Raw genomic sequence first — 26822 nt, 5'->3', positions numbered from 1 at the left:
TTTTTCAAAATCAAATTGATAGACAAACTAGTCAGTCAGTGAATAATTAGTATGGCTATCACAACACTATTGTCAGTATTTCTGTCACTGTCAAATACAGAAATGATCTTGACTTGTTGTTGATTAAAGAAATGTGTTGTTGATGTTATAAAAATTACTAGAAATGTATTTTATCTGAAATAATTTAGATTTAAATAATCAGTAGTTTAATTCTGTGTTAATACTTTATATTTTTAAATCACGATGCGTCTATATATAATGAAATAGTTTCAAGATCTTAATAAACTACAAAAATGAAATCTTTTAAGCTTATTGTTCATCAATCGAGTTTTAGTCGTAAGTATAATTATATTTATTAACACTTCCGTGTCTAATTACATTTTAATATTACTATCCTTAGTATTACTGAATTTCGTTACATGAATCTTGTAATGTAAGTGGCAAAAAGTGGGTGTTTTATTTATTGCGTGCAGTATCTGTGTCAACAAAAAGATGTGATGAAGTCCATTTTATAAAACAATTAGATACTTATTTATAATTTATTTCTAATCATGAAATATCTGGCCCACTAAATACAGAATGAAGAAATAAACATGCAATTAGTATAGTTAATTATATAATTACAACTGTTATCTACTGTGTTTACAAATTGTATTTTCTTAATTTTAGCGCTGGACTTAATCATTAACTTGAAAGACTACCCGGGTCTAAAGGAGAAAGACATTGTTGAAATATATCACCCTGAAAATGATTATCCACGGTTATTGCTGCAAGTAACTAAAGTGGATGCTCCTGGGCGAGGACGAGGTATTTATTTGTAATTCTCTTTATGGTTTTAGATATAATATGATACAATATTATTTTTAAGATAGTTTCCTAACTATAATAACATATCTTGATCAGATCTTATACAATACAGATTGTTTTCTTGATTTTTATAAGTGCAGATAGTTATAAAAATAAGAAAACTATGCCTAGTTATTTCTAACTTTATCAAACCAGGGTGTTCACTCTTGAATCCAATTTCAAAATGGATATAAATTTCTTACTCTTGAGTTGCTACACTAGCGCCCATTGCATCCATATTGAGTAGATATTGAATGAACAAATTATATTGAGTTTGGCTTTATATTCCATACTCTGAATTCGATTCTAACAGCATTTATTATTTTTCCAGATACCATCAGTGTGGAACAAAGCATAGCCATTACTTTCCAGCTGCGAACCTTTGCAGATGTTTACGTGAACATTGTAAATGTGGCCGATGTGGCCCTGGACTCTGTGGAGCTCACCTTCAAAGATCAGTACATGGGCAGATCAGAAATGTGGAGGTTGAAGAACAGCTTGGTATTTATTTCATTCATTGGATTTGATATATGACTGTATATATTCGTAATATTTCTAAGTTATCATAACTCATCCTCCTTTTGCCTGCTGTAGCATTGCATTGTGTTGGTTGATGTCGATCTAAAGCTTCAGTCAACAAGTTCTAAATCTTTCAGTACCCTTAGTAAGAGTTGCTTTACATTTAAAATATCTAATCAAAACAAGAGAGCATTTGGCACTCTGATAAACTGAATAAACCAATCTACCAATTATTTCTGTATCAGAATTGATAGCAATAATCAAACGAATGTTTATATGTTTATTTAAAATAGGAGGTTCTCAGTTTGACCTTTATGTTTGTACGCGATTATTTCACGTTTGGCTGAACCGATTTTGAGGAAGTTTTTAGCATAGTGTTCTTCAGACCTAGGAGGTGTTAAGGAAATTCCTAAAAAGTTATAATTTGTAGGTCAGCACCTGTGTATACCTGAATAAAAAAATAGAATATTGTGGTGGAGCTATAAGATGCCAAGTTTACGAGATGTGGTCCCAAGGAGACAGGGTGGCTTGTGGAGTCATAACTGAGGACACGAAGATAGTATTCCGATCCTCCACGTCAATGGTCTACCTCTTCATACAGATGTCTTCGGAAATGTGGGACTTTGATATACATGGTGATCTATATTTCGAAAAGGCTGTAAACGGATTTCTTGCTGATCTTTTCGCAAAATGGAAGGTAAAGAATCTATATAAGGGTGACTGGAAATTAGTGAACGATATTTAAACACGTGATTATACTCATGATTACATACAACTTTCTCCAATAAACTCTTTTGTATACTCATTAGTTAAATTTTTATCATCAGTCACCCTATAAATTAATTTATAACTGTTGTGAAATTGTAAATGATGTTGTTTGGTTTTCATAGAAAAATGGCAGTAATCATGAGGTGACTATAGTGCTGTTTTCAAGGACATTCTACAAAGCTAAATCGCTGGAAGAGTTTCCGCAGCATATGAAAGAATGTTTGCAGAAAGATTATAGAGGCAGATTTTATGAGGATTTCTACAGGTACTGTTTTTGTATAATAACTATCATGAGACAATATACTAAATTAACTAAAAATCATGGTGTACTCACATAAATTATTGGAGAAAAGCTCTACTAGTTTTGAATCACAGAGAGACTCTTCATTATGAGCAGCGTGCGCAGACGCGGCGACGTCGCGCTACCTAATGCTGCTAGGTTCTCCGCTATCAAATTAAACGTTTCTTTGGATATCAAAAGCACTGTTTCAGTCCACGAGGTTGGATAGTAAATCGACTCCCAAAATGTATTTGATTAATGTATCTACATATTTGATCGTATTCTTATTTATTCCAGGGTGGCAGTTCAAAATGAGAGATATGAAGACTGGTCAAACGTTCTCCTGCAATTACGGAGATTATTCACGGATTACCAAAAGATTGTGTTACAGTACCACGAGAGACCGAACATGGAAATACCGACTGCCATCAATTCTACCGCAGCTCAAGGAAACTTCCTTGAAGTTTTGAATATGAGTTTGAATGGTAAAAGTCTCATAGATAATTTAAAAATGCTTCAAAAGTAATACAAAAATCCGTCAGTTTTCAGTCCCTCTTGCAAAGTCAACGTCACGTCTTTTATACCTGAAGGGGTAGGCAGAGGTGCTAATTACGACACGTAATGCCGCTATACAATGTGCACCCACTTTTCACCATTTGTGTTATAAGTCCCATGTGATAGGGGGTGAGCCTATTGCCATATACTGGGCACAATTCCAAACTCTGTGCTACTACTGACAAATTTTCGAAAAACCGAAATAAGCCCAATAATTCTTTGCCCGACCTGGGAATCGAACCCGAGACCCCTTGTCCGGCAGTCGGATTTGCGACACGACACGACCAACGAGGCAGTCCCCTCTTGCTCTCTGTATAATCCTTTTTTTTTGATATCCAATCGTGATTTAAAACAACATCAATCTTCTACTTTTCAGTATTTGAAAAACACTACCTGGACAGATGTTTCGACCGTACAGGCCAACTGAGTGTGGTCATTACTCCAGGAGTCGGCGTGTTCGAAGTAGACAGAGAGCTAACGAACGTCACAAAACAACGGATTATAGACAATGGAGTCGGAAGCGATTTGGTTTGCGTCGGCGAACAACCTCTACACGCAGTACCGTTACTAAAATTCCATAATAAAGACAATAACCTGAACTCCATTGATGATTACTCCATGCCACATTGGATTAACTTATCATTTTATTCTACAAACAAAAAAGTTGCCTATTCGAACTTTATTCCCAGAATTAAATTGCCTCCAAGAAAGAGTCAGGAACCGTTGAGGAAAATGTATGAAGATGAACGCAAAGGGAAGTTGTTGAAGGAGGATGAATATATGCATAATTCTATATTTGATTATGATGCGTATGACGCTCAGGTGTTCCAGTTACCGCTGGCTCATAGCACGTGGTGAGGACTTCCATTTACTATTGTGATTATGTCTGTAGCACTTAAATAAATATCTGCTCTATTTATTTATTTAATTCAACAGTTACAACAGTAAGCAACCAATTAAAGTAACTAGCATTAATTTTGAATAATAAAATTTTGAATAACATATCTTAGTAATACAATAAATGCGAAAGTTTGTATGTATATTTGTTACTCAATGACGCCAAAACGCCTGAAGGGATCAGGATACATTTTGGAGCAGGTTTAGATTACAGTCTGGAATATCACATAGATTTCTTTTTATCCCGTGTGAATGTGTCGGGAGTTCGTTGTAAATACTTTTATAGGCTACATATTTACATAATATCTACATTATCAACCTACTACCTATACTCTAGTCATCTGTTTAACTGTTTATCATTGATTATTTATAGCTTAAACAATACACATAGGTTTCTGTACAGGATAAACCATTATTTGTATCTTACACAGTGTGCAAAGAATATCAAGAACTAAGAAGACGTCAGTGGCTGGATTGGAAGGCATCAGTCGCCGGAGCCCGCCCACTACCAGTCTACATCACAGGAAGATGTCAGATCCTGATATACATCATACCGTTGCTGATATTCTTGCCAGCGGCAGTAAGTGTCAGTGGATATTTTTTTTATATTTACTTACTAGAGATACTTTGAAGTTTTTGTCTAATCGTATGTTGCTTAACACTAAAAGGCTAACTGTATTTTTGCTCACCAGATGGTGCTACTGTGGAACTCATATTTTTTTTAAACATATACCCAAACTGAATTTTATCCTGTGTCGTAGGTGCTTTTACAAAGAAACCCGCTACACATTGCGCGGGAGCCGGTTGCCCAACCACCGCGCCAACCATGCAGTCGTTTATTATTTGTCCAATAAGGAATTAGCTAGTGTCACATCATTGGCCTTTAAATTTTTGACAGCTGCAGTGATTACCTAGATAAAAAAGTTCTTGCTAGACTAGCGCCATCTGGAGAAAAAACGGTAGCCCCCATTGTCGACTGTGTGTCGACTACGACTGTTTTATTACTTAAAAAAGTAATAAAACATTAATATTAAATATTAATTAATAATGTGTAACTACTTTAAGCGCAGCTAGTTGACCATTTACTACGCAACGTATTGCCTTTGTTTGTGTCTCGCACGGAGCACAAATATTTGTTGTGTGTTTACATGTAATTATTGATTCAACCCTAACGGACCTATAGTAGAGAATCTTCCTAAAAAGAAAAGGATGTTGATAAAAAACTTATGACTTGTGTAATTAACCAATTTAAAATATTTTCAAATTATTCACAGACAAACAAGGCGCCTACGACACAAACAGTGACGCGACGGACTCGCCCCTCTCAACCAACAGACTGTCCCCACGAAGTTCCATATCGTCCCACAAGCCGGTGATTAGAACTGGGCGAGCGCTCATCAACCCGTTCGATCCTTCGCACGTTACTGTCAAACTGACGAGCAACAGACGTCGGTGGACGCATATTTTTCCTAAAGGTTGGTAAATTCCTGTTGGATTGTTTATTAATAATTATAAATAAAGATTTTTTTATGAAACACGCCGTTTTCGTAAACAGACGTATCTTCTGATGGTAAGCAATCGTCGCCGCCCATGGACACTTGAAACACCAGAGGCGTTACAAGTGCGTTGCCGACTTTTTGGGGTTAGGAATTTAAGGGTTCGGTAATTGGGGATTAGGAAGATTGGGAAGGGGGGAATTGGGCCTCCGGTAACCTCACAATACACTATACCCAATACACTATACAATAACTACTCATTTTTACTGTCATAAAGCACAGACACACTAAAGTTTATAAAGTATGTGTATGTGTAAGTATGTGTGGAGAATGTAAACATAACGATTGTAGTAGATTATATTAAATGTAACAAGTGTAGGGCAAAGTTTCTTTTAAAAAAATAGTTTTTGCCAGTTACTATCAAAAGTTACGTAACATTACGTATTTTAGTTTAAGAATCCCAGTGTAGCTTGAGAGTAATCGAGCATTCTCGTACGATTTACGTAAGTAATACCTAAGTATTGTAACATTCCTAATATTTGCCTTTTCCAGGTCCAACGGGCGTGTTGATCCAGCAACATCACTACCAAGCGCGTCCAGCCGGGGAACCTGCCTCCAGAACTGAAGACCATCGCCTGGAAAACAATATTAATAACAAGGAAAATGGAGCATCCTCCATTATCAATAACAATCACTCTATTTATCAGGTTGATGGTAAGTATGTAAATATGCTGTCATTTTTGTGTATACACTTTTGTTTGCTAAATTGGGATATTGTCTATTTTATAGTTCAGTTGTTGTAATCGTGATATCTGGTCAGTGGTTACAAAGTACTAAGCTGTATAGCACCTTAATCGAATCTGAATCCTTTCTCTTCAAAATGATTTTTCTGAAACTCTCCGCTGATTTAGACATAATACTATACTGAGATTTCGAAGTTACGAAGTTAAGATACTTTGTTTACCTCGATTCTAGTTTCGATTTTGGATCTCAGGATCCGCTCAAGAGTCATACTAAGTTGGCTAAAATACATTCAGTCTTACAGTGTACTTTAATCGAAATCTAAACTAAAATATACCCTATTCACTTGCAATACAACACACTTTACAGGCAACGTAATAGGCCGCAAGCGTATGATTACCGCTTCAGGCACATTGGCAGTACTGGGCGTAGTATCGGGCACCCCGTCCACTACCAACAACGCTTCACTCGCCCTACTTTGGGGGGCCACTGGAGAACAGGAGTGGACACCTGCCCTTACAACAGGTTAGTAATATATGTAAATAGGTTTAATATATAGTTTTTGTATTGTCACGAGAAATATTAAAATTAATCATATGTATAACGGATTACTCATGTGACTGTTTGATGAGCTAAAACGACTTGACGCAACGTGTGATGCGTCGCTCATGAATATGGATCCCTAGCGTGCCTCGAAACTAGTCGAGTTACCTCGTCAAACTGTTACGTGGGACGTTAAACGTGATTATGGTATTATAGTTAGTTCTAAGGTGTGTGCATCGTGCATTTGGCATTGGTCCATTCATGAACAGACGGCGATTAAGTTATTAAATTGTAAGTTTTATGTTACACTGTGTGCTTGGACAAATATTGGCGCTTCCAGCCCTATACCTATGTGACAATGATCATGAAAATTTGTAACGATTTAAACTATTTCGAATGCGTATTACTGTCAAGTCTTTGTGTTATGAGCGAACGTCAATCAATATAATTAAATTATACATTTAAAAAAAAACATAATTTGCTAATATTTGTACAAACACGGCAGTGTATTGCAGATACATTGAATACCTGCTAGTTATATTTGGTAACTTACTTGCCAAATTGGTGAGGACATTAATAGAATAACATTTAATTAACTGAACATAAAAATGCACATTCTTACAAGCTCGTGGTAGCATGGAATTGAGTCACAAATGTATTAAAGGTAAAATTAATAATGAACAGAAACATCAATAAAACTTTCATAACAGTACCCTTAGTATGTGTTTGGTTTACGTTTAAAGTAATCGAAACGAAAGCGTGTTCGGCGCTCTGATTGGTCAGCTCGAATAAAGCAACCAATCAGAGCGCCGAACGCGCTCTTGTTTAAACGTAAACTAAACTCGTACTAAGGGTATACTACTGATCATTACCAGCCATTTAAATATTTTCTTTGGTACATGTTAAACATTGTAATATATTTTCAAAATAATTTTCAAATTCCTCTTTTAGACTCGTTTTTTATTGATAAGTCTTTTACTATCTCAGAGAAACTAGCCTTTAGAAAAGTAACAATTAGAAAATAGGTTAGTTTAGTTAAAACTTCTCCGTTAATATTGTAACTGTAGCCTAAAAGGGGGATTTGAACATTCCATCATATTAATCTTTTAAATGGGAGTCTAAAAGCAGAAACCAATTGCTCCATAATTGGCATTCTGTGGTTTGGATAACATAAAAACATATATATGTTATTTGTACTAAATGTTCACTTCACTTTTGATGTTTCATGATACCATCGCGTTGAAAAAATATCTTCAAACCCCCATTGGAACGAAGCGAACCGAGCTATAGGTTTGATATTCCATTTATTGGATTTGCATTCAGTAGTTTCTGCATAGTATTATGTGTTATAAGTATTTTTTTTATATTACGCTACGGGGAATACTGTATAAATGCGCTTCAAAATTACATTTTCGCATTAGTATACAAGGTTTTATATAGCGTTATAATGGGAAAATGAGACATAAAATCCTTCTAAAAAGTGGGGAACGAGGATACGTACGAACGTTCTTTCATCAGTGTAAAGAATTAATATCAAATACCGTTACTAAATATAAGTACCCTTAGTACGAGTTTCCTTTACGTTTAAAGTAATCGAAACGAAAACGCGTTCGGCGATCTAATTGGTTCGTTTATGATTGACCAATCAGAGCACCGAATGCGCTCTTGCTTCAATTACTTTAAGCAAACTTGTACTAAGGGTAAAGGCATGCACAAATTCTATTTCTACGATTTTCACCTTTATTACGTCACTGGCAGTCAACAACATACTATAACGAAATGTCATCATATTCCCATTCAAACAAATATTTTAAATAAAAATGGAAAAGTTATTAATAAAGTGCTAAAGCTTAAAATAAGCCTATATCAATTTAATAAATTATTATGTATATATAATATGTATTTATGTACAAGACTCGCTATCGTAAATTTAAAACCAGCGATCTGCATGCGGTCATATGATGATAGATAGTACAAAATAATTAAAATATACGGCTTATTCGAATACTATTCGAGGAAACTCGACTAGTTTCAAGCTGCACCGGAGCTCTTGATCATGCTCAATACTTTGAGCGTGACGTCGTTTGCCGCAATTCGAACTTCATCGAACAGTATACGCGATTAAGCCGTATGTTATAAATAATTAATTTAATATGTCTTACAAAATTAAAGATACATGATCCTCCATAGAAAAAAGCATATGCAGGTTTAAAAATTCAACTAAATAAATAAAATGAAATAGTCGCTTCTCCTAGGAACAAATATGTTTATTAAATAAATAATACATAGTATGCATGCATTAAAACAACGCTTCAAAATTAACAACAGCACATTGCATTCCATTATCTCATTTACATTTCAAATTAATTTACTAAACATTTATTTCAGCTTTAGAGATATTTTGCCTTATATTGTAAATAACATGTTTTTAGTATTTAAGTTATTTTAGAATATTATATTCATCGACAAAGCGACTGTGTTTGCGGCAACAGTTTGCTTTCAAGTACACACAGATAGTTATTGTCGCATGTGGTTTAAAAAAATATTACCTTAACAATCACTTTGTATGTAAAACTGATGACAATCAAGAAAAATACAGCTAAAGAAATATAAACCCTATTCCAAAAAGTAAAAGTCCAAAATAGTATCTGAAACTTACCTAAACACGTCCCATAGTACACATAACTGCACTTCGATTGGCAATAAAAATAGGCACAGGCACAAACCCTGCAAAAATGAATTATAAACCTTATTCTTAATGCAATACAGTATAGATTACATAATACATAAACATTTATCAGGTGTGGATTGGAAATCTCTAACGATTCCGGCGTGTCTGCCGATTACGACGGATTATTTCCCGGACAAACGGTCCCTACAGAACGATTATCTCGTCTCCGATTATAATCTACTACCGGATGACGTCAATGCCGATTTTGCACAGAACAGAGCCATCTATAAGGAACCTTTGACAACCATGGAGGTTTTTAAAGAGCTCGTCTCTCAGCGATTGGCTCAGGTTAGTATTACTTTTCATTATTACTATGACTAATGTAAATATCGGCTTACTCACGTAACTGTTTGACGAGGAACGCGACTAGTTTTAAACCAAGCTAGAGGCTCATATTCATGAGTAGCATTCCACGAAATTAGTCAAGTATAGTATACTAGTATGTCTTACGAAAGTTACAATAAAATTTCTTTTTAAATTAAAATTGATGTGGTAAACAAACTTGAAACAAGAAGTCATTGGATGATTTTCCCCCTTAAGAAAAACCTAAGATAGGTGCTATTAAACGACATTTTTTAATAACTTATAGTGACACCTAACAACAACAAGTAAGGTTTAGTTTAGGTGCTACGTCACACTAAGTAACCTTTAGTTAAGAGATAGTTTGGAGTTGGTAAAAACGGTCATAACTCTATTCTTTTCCATTCAGGGTTTCCAGCTAATAGTCGGTGTAAATGAGAACGAGGTGATAGAAGCTCACTGCCCGTCTACAGCGGCGCCTCCGCCGTCGAAAGTGGCGCCTCAGTGCGGCAAGCCGGTGAACTCGGCTCCCACTAAACGATACCTCCTGTCTATAGGAAGGATCTTCCATAAACTGACTCTGGTCGGGTCTACCATCACTGTTACTAGATATAGACCTAGGTAAGTTTTTATTAAAAAGTTCTGATATTTTGGAGTGCTTATAACAGTTTCTCGTCAATACTAGACCAGGTTAAGCTCATTTTATAATGCCAAGACCTGGCTAAGCTCATTCTGTAAAGCCAGTATTACATATTGATCTCTCCATAACATTTCATGAAGATTTGTTTGTAAGGAACAATATTTTTGCTCAGAGAAAGTCTTCAATTGCTTAATGTAATATACCTACCTACAAAATCACTTATTTTTTTGTCATAATTTGTCATAATAAGATGTAAAAAACGAAACGATAAAAATTAAATCTGATATTACCTACCTTCACTATACGACAGTGCTTATTTTTCTAATCAAACCTAATTAACTATGTTTAGAGATGATGGCACTACGATCTTATGATTACAGACACCCATACCCGCCCTTCAACATTCACTACCGCTACCGTTTCCACGCACCAAACCACGATACATACGAAGTATCGTGGGTCTCTTTCACCACAGAGAAACTGGAGACTTACAACTGGAATTACATGGACCACTACATATGTACCCGTGGTGATACAGACTTTGCCCTGGCAGAGGTGATTGTTACGGTAAAAAAGGCCCAAAGGCAGTGTCTTTAAAGTTCAAAATAAGCCTACGCTAACACCTTCGCTGCCCGGCCTAATAATTCTTTTGCCGCTTCTTTTTTTTTACGTCTGGTAATACCTCGATTGGTTTTTTTTTGCTTTTCGCACTAATAGTTTTTGAGTTTATTTTATTAATGGTGGAGTTTAATTTGTTTTTGTGTGATTTGAGTTATTATAGTGGTAGACTTAAAGTGACCATAACTGTGTTTAAAACTGCACAGCTGCTCTGAAAGAAATGCACTGCTAATAAGTCTTGCATATTAAAATTTGGTTGAAGAGATTTAGAGATAAAGCTTGAAAATAGACATGGAATACTCAAATGCTTTTCTGTTCACGCTACAAGGCTTTTATAAGTACTTTGACTTAGTTTTGCACTGGAAATTGCCAAATATAGCCAAAATAAAGTCGTCTGTATTAGAAAGTGTTAAGGTTTTAGCTTCGTTTACTTATATGCTTATTTATTCAGATAGCTGATGTAAAATATAATATAAGAAGAATATAAGAGAAGAAAGAAATATACAGTATTCAACGATGAAATGTACTGTATTTTGACAATCTAAACCCTTTCTAAGTTTTGAATTGTAAATGATGATCTACATTCACAAGACTTTCTTAGATTTGTTACTGTTGTAAACAGATCCAACCTCCAAAATACTAAACAACATCACCCGAGGTATTATCATACGTAAAAACTACAATCAAATTAACACTTACACCTTAAAATTACAGGCTCTAAAATACTGGAGATTCCGTACACTACTGCTGCCGTTATTCAATCCAGCCACTAAACAGATTATGGATGACAATGTCATACATTGTGACATTTATCCGACACCAACGCGCCACGATCTGGACCAACTGACAGACGGATTTCTTAAAATGACAGAACAATACTTCAATAAGGTGAAACGTCCCAACAAGCAGAGGGTAAGTATGGTGACAGGTTCAAAAGACCAGGTTCCATGAATAATTGATTGATCTGTGCTAAATTTTGTTAAGAATTGGATAGTTGGCTTTTGAGCCTCAATTTTTTTTTCTTGATTAGACACTAATCAAGCCTACTACCTTGCCTAAAAGGTGTGATGTTTTTAAAGTAGCTTAATAACAATTGATGATTGGATAAAAATGTAAGTACTTACTTGCTTTTTGTATACAAAGTTCTCTTTAATTCAATTTTCTTGAAATTATTTCAGCTACGTTTTGCTACTAAGCTTACTGTGTTTGATTTAATTTCTTTCTTTGAAAATTGTGTGTTCTTAAAACATAATTATGTTATTGTTTCTAAAAAAATATTATGTATGCATTTAGCACTGATCAATTATATAAAAAGTAAATTTTCAAAAAATATAGATTCTTTCGAAGTAATCGAGTTATATTTTCAGTCAGTATATAAATTTTATTTTATCTGAACAGTTTTCTTTATAAATATGTAATAAATTTATCTCTATGTAAATATTCCTCTCACTTATAGACATTATTAATGTGTTTATAAGTGTTGTGAATTGTGTAAGCATGACCGTAGTTACTCGCACCTATTTATATGACACGTAGTTTACTACTTGCACTGCATGTACTGTAGAAGTGCACCATTTCTCAAATAATATTGTAAATTCTATCAAAGATGCTTGCCATTACCAAATTTAATGAATCTCTACTGATAATAATATGATGATAATTTGTACTAAATGTTTACTCAAACATGAAATTCTAAATTACACTGTCGTGCTTGTGTAAACGCATGGTATATGTGAACTTTGGATATTGTATCTGTAATGTGTCCCACATGTTAAAGCACCGTTCATGTTTAATGTATTAATGTGAATGAGCATGTTTAGGTGTTACGTTTCTTTTACGATTAGTCTTTATTTATATTTCTGTTGCACACAATGTGTTATTTTTAATTTCCTGTTTGAGTCCGAGCGCATGACGATTAACTATGACCTCAGCGACCGCAGACCGGCCGTGACACGACCTGCCTTGCCATCTAGACATCTGCCTTCAAAGTATTACTTTTCAGTATCGAACTAAGCATCGCTATCAACATTACCTAAGCTACGAACCACACTAGGTCACAGCGGATTCGGCGCCAGGTATTAGCGTCGCTTAGCATCGATTCGTTTCTTCGTTTACGGCGACATCGGCTCCGCTCTGCGGTCATGTATATGTGCTCCGATATGTATGTTTTTTGTGCAAAAATGGCACGAGCAAAATGCCTCGAGATCGCGGGCTCTCAATACGGTTATTGGGTGCGTTCGGTCGGAGCCAGGCGACACGCGGCTGACGGGTTGGTGTGCAGATGGCGCTGGCGGGCGGCGGCGCGGCGGACTCGGCGCTCACGCGGCGCCGGCACTCCACCTCCATCCTCACGCGGAGCGCGCAGGTACTCACGGCCCGCCCGCGACACCACTAGTACACTTAGTGCGCAGCCCACGTCCGCCGCCACTCCCTCCGCCTTCACGACACTTTCAGTTTCAGTCTCTACTACGATCAAATGGGGCAGACCTCCCAATTTATATAAACGCAGATTAATATCTAAACACAATCCAGTAATGTTCAAAGCGTATCCAGAAAGCAAATGGTCTCTTCTTTTGATCGTTTGACTCGTATATTTATGTTTAATTCGGAAACAAAATTTTTATAATTTCGATGTTATTTTCTGTGGCATATTTGCGCACTCATTTCATTGGCTCCATGAGAATCGGGTTTGTAATTGATCGATGTAAATCTGTATTAACCTTCCATTGGAGTGGCGTTTGACCTTCTAATCTCACACTTTAACATAGTAGACTAACGTTAACACGTTGATGACGTCACTGTAGGTACTAATTCCACGATTAATTGTAATTTTATAGATAACAGTGCAGTTGAGGTCTTCGCCAGGTGGATGGTCACTTCTTTGTTGACTGGAGATATATCTGTAATGCCTCACCTATAGTGTTCCCTGATAAACAATAAGTCTACGATAGCAAGTTATTGTTGATGTTTGCTTGTGGAGTATACTCTGTATATTATGGTTACTCTGCACTATCACGATCAAAGATATCTCATTGTCTGACCGACTGTGCATCTTCTCACGATATACTTGCAGTACTCTCAAACAGAACCACCACATTGTGCATATTGCGTATATATTCGCACTGCTTATTATAAAATTATGCAATTATTATGCACGGAATGCACCTATACTCCGAAATTTTGTTTGCTGGCTTCTTCTAATTATTTTTTTTATTTTTTGTTTCGTAGTCTACGATGTGACACTTCGAAATAGGATGATACTTAAGTAAACGAACTCCTGAGTTGTTATTTTCTAATCTTTTTAAATAATGTGGCATCATTGATAGACTCAAATGTTTCAAGTTTTCTTAGGCTTCATAAATTAAACTCTAGTGTACATAATTATAGTAATGTTTATTGCATGTCATGGAACTGCTACCATTTAAAAATGTACAGCTTATAACGAGTACATTTTTTATTACACTGATCGAAGAAAGTATAAGTACCTAGTTATGATATCAATAATATAAACTTGTAGATTACATTAGCATTTGAATTATACATAGATGATAACTCAGGAGGAGATTTGCTTAGTACATTTCTATTTCGGGTGTAAAAGTTAAGTTGTAGGTGAATCAGTCGTCGTTAAAGTGCGTGTTGTGTGTGATGTGTCAGGGCGGGGTGTCCAACTCGCCGTTCAGGGAGCGTGTGGGGAGCACGCGGCTGCCTGACCGACCGAGGCTACGGATCGAAGCCATGTCAGTACCTTCGTAACACATACATACATTATTCATACTGTTTACTGTCCATTTTTAAAGTATATGAAGAAGCTAGAATGTTTTTCTAAGCTTAATAGAACTAGGTAATTTGCGCCCGAATACTCAAACGCTACTCAATTTTAAGTTTCACTTAAATATCGTGCTATCTCTGTCATTTACAAAAAATTAGGAGGGACAGACGATTCTTGAGCGCGTCTTAAAATTGAGTGACGTTTGAGTATTTGACTATAAGCTATATAGAACTAACTTAGTTACCTAAGCTAGTGATATAAGCTAGAAAATTTGATAAATAATACATTTCTAAGTCTGTGTGCTCCATTTTCGGCCACATCTTCGCTTCGCCGTTCTGGCAGTAAGCGGATTGGTGGCCAAACGCAGACTTATCAACGCTAACAAAAGTTGTTTCTTTTTTCTTATTACACTTATGTATTTTAAAAATGGACAGTGATTTTTAAATTTTATTTTATATGCGTCTATTAAATTGTTTGCTTTTATTTTCCATTCCATTTTTTTTCTGCTAATCGAAGCTAACATTTTTCTGTAAATGTCCGCTTCGATCACAGAAAAGACATTTTTGAAAAATAATCACCTTTTATATCTTAACTTTAGAACTTAAGCCGGCATATTTACCATGTTTATTTATGTCTATAGGTAATATCGGAAACTCATAGGCATAAATAAACATGGTAAATATCCCGTCTTAAGTTCTAATGTTAATGTTAGTGACCATGTCACTTTAAAAACTTATATCTGTTTGTAATTAGAAAGACGCGTATAAAATCAGCAATGCAAACACAAAGATCGCTTCATGTCTGTCGCATGGTGTGCTGGGCTTCTCCTTCGCTATCATTCGCTGCACTTCATTCGTTCTATTCCGTTCATTCACTCACTCATTCAATCATTCACTCATCTTCTTAAATGTGAACCAATTACTCACTTACCTGTAATGCTTAATATTTTTGTTCTTAATATTATTTAGTTTAATCCATTTTTTGTTTATTCCGTAATTTATGTAATTTTTAAATTTAATTTAATATTTTTTAATTCCATTTATTTTGTAATTTAATCAGATTGTTTTTTTACAGATATTTTATACCTTTTAATTGAAAATTTAATTCATGATACCGTTTTTTTATCGCTAAGTTTTCATCGAATGCTTGCCCGTGCCTTTCCTTTGAGCTTATTCTTATCCTTACCTCGTTTCATTGCAGCAACTATCACCTACTAAGTCACTAAACACTAGTCTTAGTAACAAGTAAGTATACAGTTCGCTTCATGATCTATTTTGGGGCGATTTTAGAGTCGAATATTGGCTGAATAACGCCTGAATATTGAAATGCTACTCAATTTTTAGTTTTACTCAAGTATCGTGCTATCTCTGTCATTTTATAACGAATTGGTAGCGACAGAACTAGTCTTGAGAGCGTCTTAAAATTGAGTAGCGTTAGTATTTGGACATAAGTAATTTAAAATAAAAATATAAGTAGAACTAGTTCTATTTTCGATCAGTACCCGTAGTGTGAGTATGGTCTACGTTTAAAGTAATCGAAATGAGAACACGTTCGGCGCTGATTGGCCGGCTCGAATGAACCAACCAATCAGAGCGGCGAACGTGCTCTTGTTTCGTTTTCGTTCAATGTAAAGCAAACTCGTTCTAAGGGTATTGGGTTCTCTTCCAGTTCTCTAATAAGAGCAAGGACACATTTATATTATGGAAAAATTAAATACACTTACTACTCTCACCATGAGTCTTGTAAATGTTTTTTTTTTAACTCACTGACTCTAAAATCACTCCAAAATCATCATATTTTTCTTTAACTTTGCTTGAGAGCTTTGCGTTTGGATTTTTCTTTTTATCATCAGTAGTTTTGGTAGATTATTGTATTTTTCAATTTGTATGTATTTTCTAACGATACTTTGCCTTCAGGGCCGTAGCGAAAACTGTTTTGGAGAGAACACAATCTCAGACTGGTGAATGCGATGATACTTATGATGATGGGTAAGTATTATCTAACTTTTATATTAAAAAAATATGTTATAAGCCAGTAAACGAGCAAATTACCTGATGGTAAGCAATCACCGAAACACCAGAGGCTTTACAAAAATATTTCTCATTTAATAAGAATTTGTGCCTTAAATACAGTCATATAGACCGAAGATTATTAGTTGAAACTATGCTAGCAGATATTTTTTCTGGTTACCCGTTAGCAATGTCTTATCTTGGAAAGCTATATTGTACCTTAAAACTATACTGAATAGTTATGAGTCCAAAACCCAATCTAACACGAGACCTAATAAAAATGTAATTTTATTCTTAGCTGGTAGTGTAGAGGAAAATTTTATTTTTTGTATAAAATTTTAGCGATAGACATAAAAATTTTGAAATCTAAACCTAATAGAGAATAAATCAGGAAATAAAATATATCTAACCTAATAGAGAATAAATATAATACGTAGTATTGATCCTATCAGTTACTACCAAAAATATCTCAGTATCTCATTAAAAATACCCTTTTCACTTCCAGGGTACCAGAACCTAAATTAAAAGCAAACTCGTCATTGGCGGAGATAGTGGATCGCATGCGCAACCCACAGTTGGGCGTAGGATTCCTGCAGCAGACTGTCAGCTTGCCTTCACATACGTTCGTTTCGATATACGCCATACATTGGCTGCAAGCTAACATGGAAGGCGTCACGTATGAACGAGCTATGAATATTATGGAGGTACAGTATTTTACTTTTAAAAGACTCAATTGCAATTGCATTTGAGTTGCAATCTACAGTTTTATGACAGATTGCCGTTGAATCTCATTAATCGTGGTATCGTTTAGTTAGTAGAATTGATCATAATGCTATACATGATTTTTTTTCGCACTTGAGACCACTCCACCAACGAGGCAGTCGTGACATTGCATATTTAAAGACATTTGGGTGTTTGGAGAATGTTTTGAGACTAAACAATCTACAATTTTATGACAGACTGCCGTTGAATCTCATTAATCGTGGTACCCTTTAGTAGAATTGTTCATAATGCTGTACATGAAATATTACATCTTTGCTGAAATTGATAAAGTTACAGTGTCATCACATATGCCACAGAAAAGACACTAACACAGTAATTATGACTTATAACTTTTTTCTAATATAAAGTATAGTAAGTGTAACTTTAAACTTCTCGAATTTGTGAAGTTTACAGAAATTACTACAAGAAAAGTTAATATGCCACGCATCGGGCGATACAACAAAGCGCTTTGTCGTTGGATATTACATGTATCACATACTGCCACAGAAGAAGGATAAAGGTAAATAAATGTCTTATATTACTTTAATAATAAAATCACTTTAATACTCTCGTATCGTCACGCCCCCTGAAGGGGTAGGCAGAGGTGCACGGCACGTAATGCCACTGTACAATGTACACCCACTTTTTACCATTTGTGTTATAAGTCCCAAGTAATAGAGGGTGACTCGCTCTATTGCCATATACTCGTAGCGTGATTTCAAACAATGTGCTACTGAAAATTCTTCGAAAATCCGAAAAACAAAATCCAGTCATATTTTGCCCGACCCGGGAATCGAACCCGGAGACCCGCGCAGACCAAACGAGGCAGTCACATCAATATTATTATAAAAATTCCTTACAGAGGCTATGCCAGACTACGTGAAACCTTTAGGCGACCTTCAATCCTTCGAGAATGAGTGGATGGAAGTGGAAGTGCTGGGGCCGCGGTCGCCATTGCTCCCGGCAGAGGCCACCACGGGGGCCATCGACATATCCGGCACCAGCCCCGTCACTGACGACACCGGCGTGCCGGCCTTCCTCTGTGATAACATAGACCCTAGTTACATGCAGTTGGGGTCTGATAGTGATAGTAAGTATTGTTTTAATAGTATATTATTAAAGCCAGTTATAACTGGCTCTCGTGCTTGTGTGGTGAGTGGAAGAAGTGGCTTGTATCACTCTTCAGCCTTTTGGGCAACGTTTTTTTAAAAAAAAAAGAAAAAATAAAGATATATTCAGACACGAACATCGTATTTTTTTTAACGTGGCGGGTGCATTTACAAACATTCAAATTCACTTACATATGACACCAATGCTCGAATCAACAATTTGATATATGTAATTGATATAATAATATTACACAAATTGTTGCGCGGTGCGGGAAAGCGCTACACTTTGTGCGGCAGCCTGTTGCCCAACCACCGCGCTAACCGCGCAGTCATGAAAATGTATCAAAATTCTATCTTTAGTAGCGATATCTACTGATATACCCAGTACATTAATTAATTATTATTGAGACTGACCATAAGACGCATCGGACTGTTTTATTTTTCTGAATATCCTCCCATTTTTGTAACTCACACCACTATCGAACTACCAATCAAGTTACTATTAGCTTACCTGACACATTTCCTATTTAGAGGAAATAATAATTATTTTATTTCCAGCTTTAAAAACACTATATTAATTATTATGTTATCGGCTTACTCAAGTAACTGTTTGACGAGGAACTCGACTAGTTTCAAGCCATGCTAGAGGCTCATATTCATGAGCAGCATTCCTATGTTGTCTACTACTACAATATTGTCCTTTCTAGTGCCTCTATACAAGAACACGCACTTGGACATCGACGTGAACAACAAGAGCGACCGCATCGAGTGGGGCCACGCGCGCTACCAGGCCACCTTCCGGCCGGACCAGGCCTACGAGATGTGCATACAGTGGGCCGTCGCCAGCGGGAACATTGTCGCTGAACTGGTATGTTATAGTATACAATCTGCCCCGTTATTTGTATATAGATAAAATTAAGATTGTTTTAGTCAGTGCCGGCGTTAGGGGGGGGAACTGATAGGGCGATGGCCCAGGGCGACAAACACTGGGGGGCGCCAAAAAATTAAAAGCTACTACTAACACTTGATATTGTCATTTTTTTTTGTGAATGTTGGTTAACCTATAATTGGCAACTGTGTAAGTCCTAGACATATAAAAATTGTACTTTAAGCTTTATCTACATATGCTGTTGGTAAACCCTTTATAAATAAATAAATAAATAAATTGCCTCCGTCAAGTGGGCGCCACAATATTTTCGCCCGGGGTGTCAGTGGCCCTTACGCCGGCACTGGTTTTAGTACAGAGATAGTAATTTAGTCACTAATTGGTCGATTATGCAACCATCTAAGCAGATTTTACCATTAGACAACGCCTTATAATCATTAAAATCACAACAAAAATCACAGAATTTGCTTTATCAAAAATGATACGAGAACGCGTTCGGCGCTCTAATTGGTTGGTTCAATCGTGCCGGCCAATCAGAGCACCGAACGCGCTCTTGGTTTTGTTTTCATTCAACGTAAAGCAAACTTGTACTAAGGGTACAGAACTAAACAGTTAAGCTAGTCCCATGACTTAATTTAAAATTATGTTAGAATTGAAAAATTAACAAAATACCTTAAAAAATTACTTAACCGATTCGGCAATCGGACCGGCAAAAACCCAGTCACTCGACCAATGACGCAATCTCTACATGAGTATATTGTTCCAGATATTCGGCTGGGCTCGCAAAGCTCAAAGCTGTAGACTACAAATGGTGCCAATACCAGCGGACCCGTTAGCGCTGCCATTCACGTTGAAATCCGATCCGTTGAGGGGACCCATCTACGTACCGTTGAACGAAGAACCTCTACTTAGAAGCAAAGTCACGTTATTTGAAGGTTAGTAACTATTGTCAGTATTTTGTGACGTTATAGAGATTTTTTTGACACTGGCAGTATAGTCGACAATACTATATTAGAGACTCGTTTGCCATTAACAAGAAGAAAACAAAAAAAGGAGATTTTTTTCATAGTATAGTTCGGCAAACTACCAGTAACATCACGTTAAGGTAAGCAATCAGCGCCGCCTATGATGGACATCTGAAAAATCAAAGGATTTAAATGTGCGTTGCCGGCCTTTTAGATATTGGGGCATTAGAAATTTGAGTAAAGCAAAATATCATGATTATCTCACGTATAAAAAGACACAGACGGGGGATGAAAATTAAAAATCTAATTATTTCGTCAGTTAGATAATTAAAACATATTAGACACGTACCTTTTTACTTTGTCATAAAAGGTTACAATACTTAGATAAGACGGAACGTCACGTCTCGTTAACTGTGCCGTGACTCATAATATTTGCATTAACTATATGTGTCATACTAAATTTGTTCTTATAAATCGTTTAATGAAATACGAAGAATAAGTTATATATACAATCAAAAAGATTTTTTTTAAATGAGTCAACTCATCATCATATAATATATTATTCAATTAAGGTTTCCCCGAAGACACATGGTTGGAGCGCCTTTTCCTGTTCCAAGAAGCGATTGTGGGGAGATTTGGGTTTATCAAATGTACGGTGGAAAGTACATCTCACGAAGCTGGAGTTGGTGACCATTTATACGTACACGTCACTGGAAACATGTTCATATTGATACCTACCACTGTCAAATCTGAACAACGGGCGTTAAGGACCAAACCAGCCAACAAGCCGCTCAATGCTAGCCGGTAATGTATATTTTGAATTAATTAGAATATATACGGCTCGACTACTCTCAAGCCACGACCGGGGCCCATAATCGTAAGACGCCATGTTGATTACCTACAATAGTGTAGTTTCCAAGAAGTTTAATAAAAAAAATATATTTTCAAAACGACACATTCCTATGAATTTTGTATGATGTGTCTTAACTTATTACGTCACAATATTTTCGTCAAGTAACATACTTATTTCTTAAAAAAATGTCTAGAAGAATACGAAATTGAATCATTTTAAATATTTTATTGATTGATTGATTTTAAATATTTTATTGCAGTTAAAATTACCTATTATGAGCCCCGTTTGTTTTGTTATTGCGTGATCAAACCATTATTATTTATATAAATTATCCTTATATCAAATAAGGATAAATTAAACATAACTTTTGTTCAATATCACATTTACTTTCAATGTTATGAGTCCGATGTAAGTGGAAGTGAATGTCAATAAGGATAAATTCACATTTAATAATTTATCACACACACACAACGTCACGCCTTTTATCCCCGAAGGGGTAGGTAGAGGTGCACATTACGACACGTAATGCCGCTATGCAATGTACACCCACTTTTCATCATGTTGTGTTATAAGTCCCATGTAATAGGGGGTGAGGTATTGCCATATCCTGGACACAATTCCAGACTCCGTGCTACTACCGAAAAATTATCGAAAATCCGAAAAAAGCCCAGTAATTTGTTTACCCGACCCGGGAATCGAACCCGAGACCGTCTTTTTTTTAATAATTTATCCTTATAAGAAATGGTTTGATAAAATGACAAAATAAACGGGGGTCATTATTTGTGTACAAAAACATTACCACATTTATGAAATACAGGAAAGATAGTATTTTCCATTACAAATGACGATTTTATTGGATTGTGTCCAAAACATAGGTACAGTAACATCTTAGACTCAATTTGTTTTTTCAGACACATTTCACAAATTGCTTTGGTATTGAAATAGATAGTGATTCACTTATTTCCTTTTGTTACGCGATTGTTTGTAAGTATTGGGCACATGTCCAGATACAGTGCTACTAAAAACAATTAGAAAATATAGAACAGAATCAGGCGTTACTTTGCGGAAATCCATGCTACACTAACAATACAGTTCTGCTTATAGTTGTATGTTGGGGCGCCATATGACATGGTTGATATCGCCATATAACACAAACGGTGAAAAGTGGGTGTACATTGTACTTTAGGGAACAGAGAGTAAAGTTCCCTAAGAAAAGGAGGATCCTCCGACCAGGCGAGGTGATCATGCCTGGCGGGCTTTCTGCCCAACTGTTGTTCGTTGGGATTTTCTATCTGTGTTAATTCGCATGTAAACTTCATATGTGCGATGCAGGATATTTGTGACGTCATCCATTGATTTGCTCGTCGATAGTCTATGTGCGACTTCTGTCATCTGTCATCTGTCACTTATCAATGTGTCGCCACAGTACAGTGGCATTACGTGCCATAATGTACACTTATGTTTACCCCTTCAGGGATAACAGGTGCACGACGATATATGGTAATATTAATAGTAGGTACTATGTAACATGTAATATATATACTTTTGTCCACCGCAGATACCCTGTCCATCCAGAGGCAGCTCCGAGTCCTCATGAAGGCTACATCACAAGGCATGTCAGTGGAAAGAACAAGGATGATTATGACAATAGTCGCAGGGTAAGTTTGTAATGTTTATACTAACGACCACGGACCAAGTTCAATAACCTCGCTATCAATATATAGCTCTACTTAGTAGTGAGAGAGAATTTTGACCCTAGATCCACCCAACATATGTCAAAATTCTCTCTCACTAGTAAGTAAATCTATATATTGATAATTAATTCTCTTCTCTTGTATAAGTTATTGAAATTTATTGTTAATATATTGTTGAAACGTCTTGAAATGTTTGTACCTGCTTAATTTCAGAACGACTGTACCAAAGATGTTATCTTTAACAATATTTTTAGTTATGGGATTAAGTTTCTATGTAAAAAGACAGTAGATGGATATTTCCTAAAGTTAAAGCGCGTACAAAGTTCGGCGTTACAAGCGACTGTCTGACTTCTATAACTAGCGTACTCAACGCAACTCAGTAAAGTTCAGCATTTGTGTCCCAACAGTCTTAAATTAACATGTCAACAGCATTCTCTCTCACTAGTAAGTAAATCTATATATTGATAATTAATTCTCTTCTCTTGTATAAGTTATTGAAATTTATTGTTAACTAGTGGACCCGAAAGACGTTGTCTCTGTCTACACGTCTTTAATTTGAAAATTTTAAACTTTTTTTAATAAGCTAAAACATTCTGGACCTTTTTGAATGAAAATTGTTATTGTGAAAACAAATGTTATGCACAATATTTAACGTCATTAAATTTGACACTGCGATGGTAGCGCCGTCTGTCGGATCCAATGTAAAACATTCCAAAATCAACAACTACTAATAAATTAAAAACTAATTAAAATACAGGGTGTCCAGCGGACAAAATTGTGAATCTAAACCATTCTCAGATCCCCTTCACAACACAAAAAAGTTCATCAAAATCGGTCCACTCGTTTAAGAGAAGTTCAGTGACATACACACTTACACGAAGAATTATATATATAAAGTCTATTGTTGAAACGTCTAGAAATGTTTGTACCTGCTTAATTTCAGAACGACTGTACCAAATTAGATGTTATCTTTAACAATATTTTTATTACTTTTGTTATTGTTAGGATTAAGTTTCTATGTAAAAAGACAAATGCACTGGAAAAGCCCTAAAGGAACTTAAGGAGCGTACAAAGAAACATTTTTTTGAAATATGACCGATATATGATTCAAAAGTGACCGACGCTAGCGGAGGATTTTCCTTCAACAGATTTTTGTTGGCAATCAGTCTTAAATTATAAATGAAACAGCATTTTCTAAAAATGTATGCACTATCTCACGTCACAAGTAAAACATTTGGAAAATGCTAGCATTTTTATAGTGCTATTAAATTCTACTATTATAGTGCTATAAAACATTTCTCAAAATAACAGTTCTAATTTTATTTTTGAACATTACGACTCAGCATTGACGAGAAAGTAATAAATAAAATAATTATTGTGAAAAAAACATGTTTTTCACAAAATTTGTTGCATTAAACTTTCCCTGGGGCTTTCCCGAACGCAACAGAAGCGTTGCCAAGTTATTCTGAAGCTTTTCCTCGTAGACACGGCGACAAATAGTTTTATTTTCTATTATATAATAAGTGCATTAAAGATTTATCGCAACAATTATCAGAGAGCTTAGTACGAGCTTATTTTACATTTGAACGAGATCGAAACGTTCGTTACCGCGTTTAGCAATCTGATTTATTCGTTCATTGGAGCAGGCAAATCAGAGCGATAGGGATCTCGTTAAACGTTAAACAAAGTCGTACTAAGCCCTCTGTTCACCTGTCCACCACTGCTTTAAGTTGCCGTCAATATAAACTGGAAGATTATTTCCCCTTATTTCTCTATTACTATTATAGATTTATTTCACCTCGAAGATATCTCAAAATATGTATCAGTTATGCTGACAGAAATGTTAATTCTTATTTTCTTACTAATATTGCAGATGGGTTTCCTCTGGTCCTGGAATCACATGATCTCTAAAAAGTGGAAGTCCGCACAAACTCCAGCGACGGGCGACGAAGGTTTCCAAATGAGAATGCTAAGGGACTTCAAACATTTCTGTGCAAACCAGGAACAAAGGCTCAGCCAGTTCTGGGATCATTGCTGGGAAATGCGGGAAAAGGCACGGATGCAGGACTGTTAAAATATAAGCCAAATAAATACTTATTGTGTTTACTGTTGAATATATTTTCTGAAATCCTTTTTGTTGTTACTGATGATATATTTGTTATTATATTAGTGTGTGTTTTTGTGAAAAGGTAAGTCCATAAGTCGGTATCTATACAGTTACCAACACCAGAGGTGAATTTAAAAGTATGTGTTAGGTTTTTTTATAAAAACGTTGCCCCACATTAGGATTTCTCTTGTGTCGTTGGCGCCCACGTTGGATTTCTTCTGTCTGTAGGTGCGTTTACAAACAATCAATTTCACATACACATGACACCCAGACCCGGAACAACAATCTGTGGATCACACAAAGATTTGCTCCGCGCGAGAATAGAACCCGCGACACTTTGCACGGCAGCCAGTTGCCCAGCCACCGCGCCAACTGTGCAGTCGAAAATGCCTATGCATCTGTTCCTACCCCTGTGAGAAATAAAAAGCTTTATGTTGTATGTTACAAAAATTAATTATATCATTCATAAGTTCAGTAGGTACAAAAATGTGCTGTTATAAAAAAAAATAGTGAGTATATTTGTTTATCAATTTGTTATCGCGTTCGCTATAATTAAAATATGCAGCTGTGTCGGTAAATATAAATACCTAAGCTACCTACAGATGCCACGGTCTGCGGTCAAACAGCACATTGTCAACTTGCCAACTGATACGAAATTGTCTTAAACGACTATTTTTGTCTGTAAACACATCACCTATGACATCAGTAGGTATGTACGCTGAAGGAATTTCTTCGACGTTTTCCTCGTTTGTCCCAAGATAATTTAATGATTTACTTACTATATATATTTTGTTTCGTCTTCGACCGCATCAAAGAGAGATCGCGGTCAAATGCCTGTCTAGTTTTATTTATTTATTATTTTGTCGTCTCTTTGTCCTTGTACCTTATTACTCCATTATAATAATGTTAACAAACCCGTGATGTAGCGTAGTAACTACGTAGGTACCTATATGTAATCATTAGGTACATTTGATAAATAATATTTATTACTTTTAATTAAATATTAATTAAAAGTAATAAATATGTTATTATTGAAAGTGTGGTTTTACCGTTTTAACATGACTTGGGTACCTATATGTTTATTTGTTTATACCACATTGTTACAAATGTAATTGGAGATTGGAGAGGATTACTTAAATAAATGCTTTTAAACAACTCAGTTGGAATAATCTATCAGATGAAATTTGTCAGATGTGTATTGGGTATGGGATGATGTGCTTTGAAAATCCGCATCACAATCGGTTCAGCCAATCGCGAGGTAATGAATCGCAAATACCGGTAACATAATTTTATAAATTTTCAGTCTTATTTTGTTCACTTGTTCAAGGGGATGGGTTAGTACCTAAATGCATAGGAAAGGTAAAAATAAAAGTCTTGTTTCCAATACATTTTATTAAGAATGTCATATAAAAATAAAACAATTTCATTTAGATAATTTGTGCTCACTTAACTATCTATCTATCTATACTTATAATAAATCTGTAGAGAGGTCAATTCTGTACATGAAATATATTTCCAAAATAACTATCAGTGGGTGATTAGTAATCGATACTGACGCCAAAAATGCAATCAGAAAAATTTTTGTCTGTCTGTCTGTCTGTCTGTCTGTCTGTCTGTCTGTATGTTCTTTATAGAAACAAAAACTACTCGACAGATTTCAACGAAACTTGGTACAATTGTTCTTCATACTCCTGGGCAGGTTATAGTACACTTTTCATCACGCTACGATCAATA

At 35.7% G+C, this 26822-nt stretch overlaps 1 protein-coding gene across 12 annotated transcripts; it reads left to right on the top strand.

Annotated features, from left to right (window-relative positions):
* The first annotated feature begins 75 nt into the window (after positions 1–75).
* Positions 76–25087, top strand: LOC118267237 (GATOR complex protein Iml1). 12 transcript variants are annotated; one of them, XM_050702809.1, is made up of 27 exons: positions 99–336; positions 670–807; positions 1178–1347; positions 1796–2062; positions 2256–2398; positions 2711–2898; positions 3345–3822; positions 4297–4445; positions 5140–5340; positions 5914–6075; positions 6472–6627; positions 7921–7935; positions 9447–9664; positions 10086–10297; positions 10697–10871; positions 11649–11846; positions 13216–13299; positions 14589–14671; positions 16620–16691; positions 17218–17416; positions 17889–17994; positions 18337–18564; positions 19291–19451; positions 20236–20404; positions 21007–21238; positions 22846–22945; positions 24855–25087. In XM_050702809.1, exons 1-27 carry the CDS (start codon positions 294–296, stop codon positions 25053–25055), a joined length of 4548 nt encoding a protein of 1515 aa, XP_050558766.1. In that variant the 5' UTR covers positions 99–293; the 3' UTR covers positions 25056–25087. The 12 variants fall into 12 exon arrangements, with proteins under 12 accessions (XP_050558769.1, XP_050558772.1, XP_050558766.1 ...); XM_050702806.1 differs by having other exon boundaries at positions 10697–10883; XM_050702807.1 differs by having other exon boundaries at positions 4297–4451.
* The last annotated feature ends 1735 nt before the right edge of the window (positions 25088–26822 follow it).

Source organism: Spodoptera frugiperda, chromosome 23 (genome assembly GCF_023101765.2).
Source record: "Spodoptera frugiperda isolate SF20-4 chromosome 23, AGI-APGP_CSIRO_Sfru_2.0, whole genome shotgun sequence".
Taxonomy (NCBI): Eukaryota; Metazoa; Arthropoda; class Insecta; order Lepidoptera; family Noctuidae; genus Spodoptera; species Spodoptera frugiperda.
Note: the sequence above shows the minus strand (reverse complement) of the source record. Positions and strands in the feature narration are given on the sequence as shown.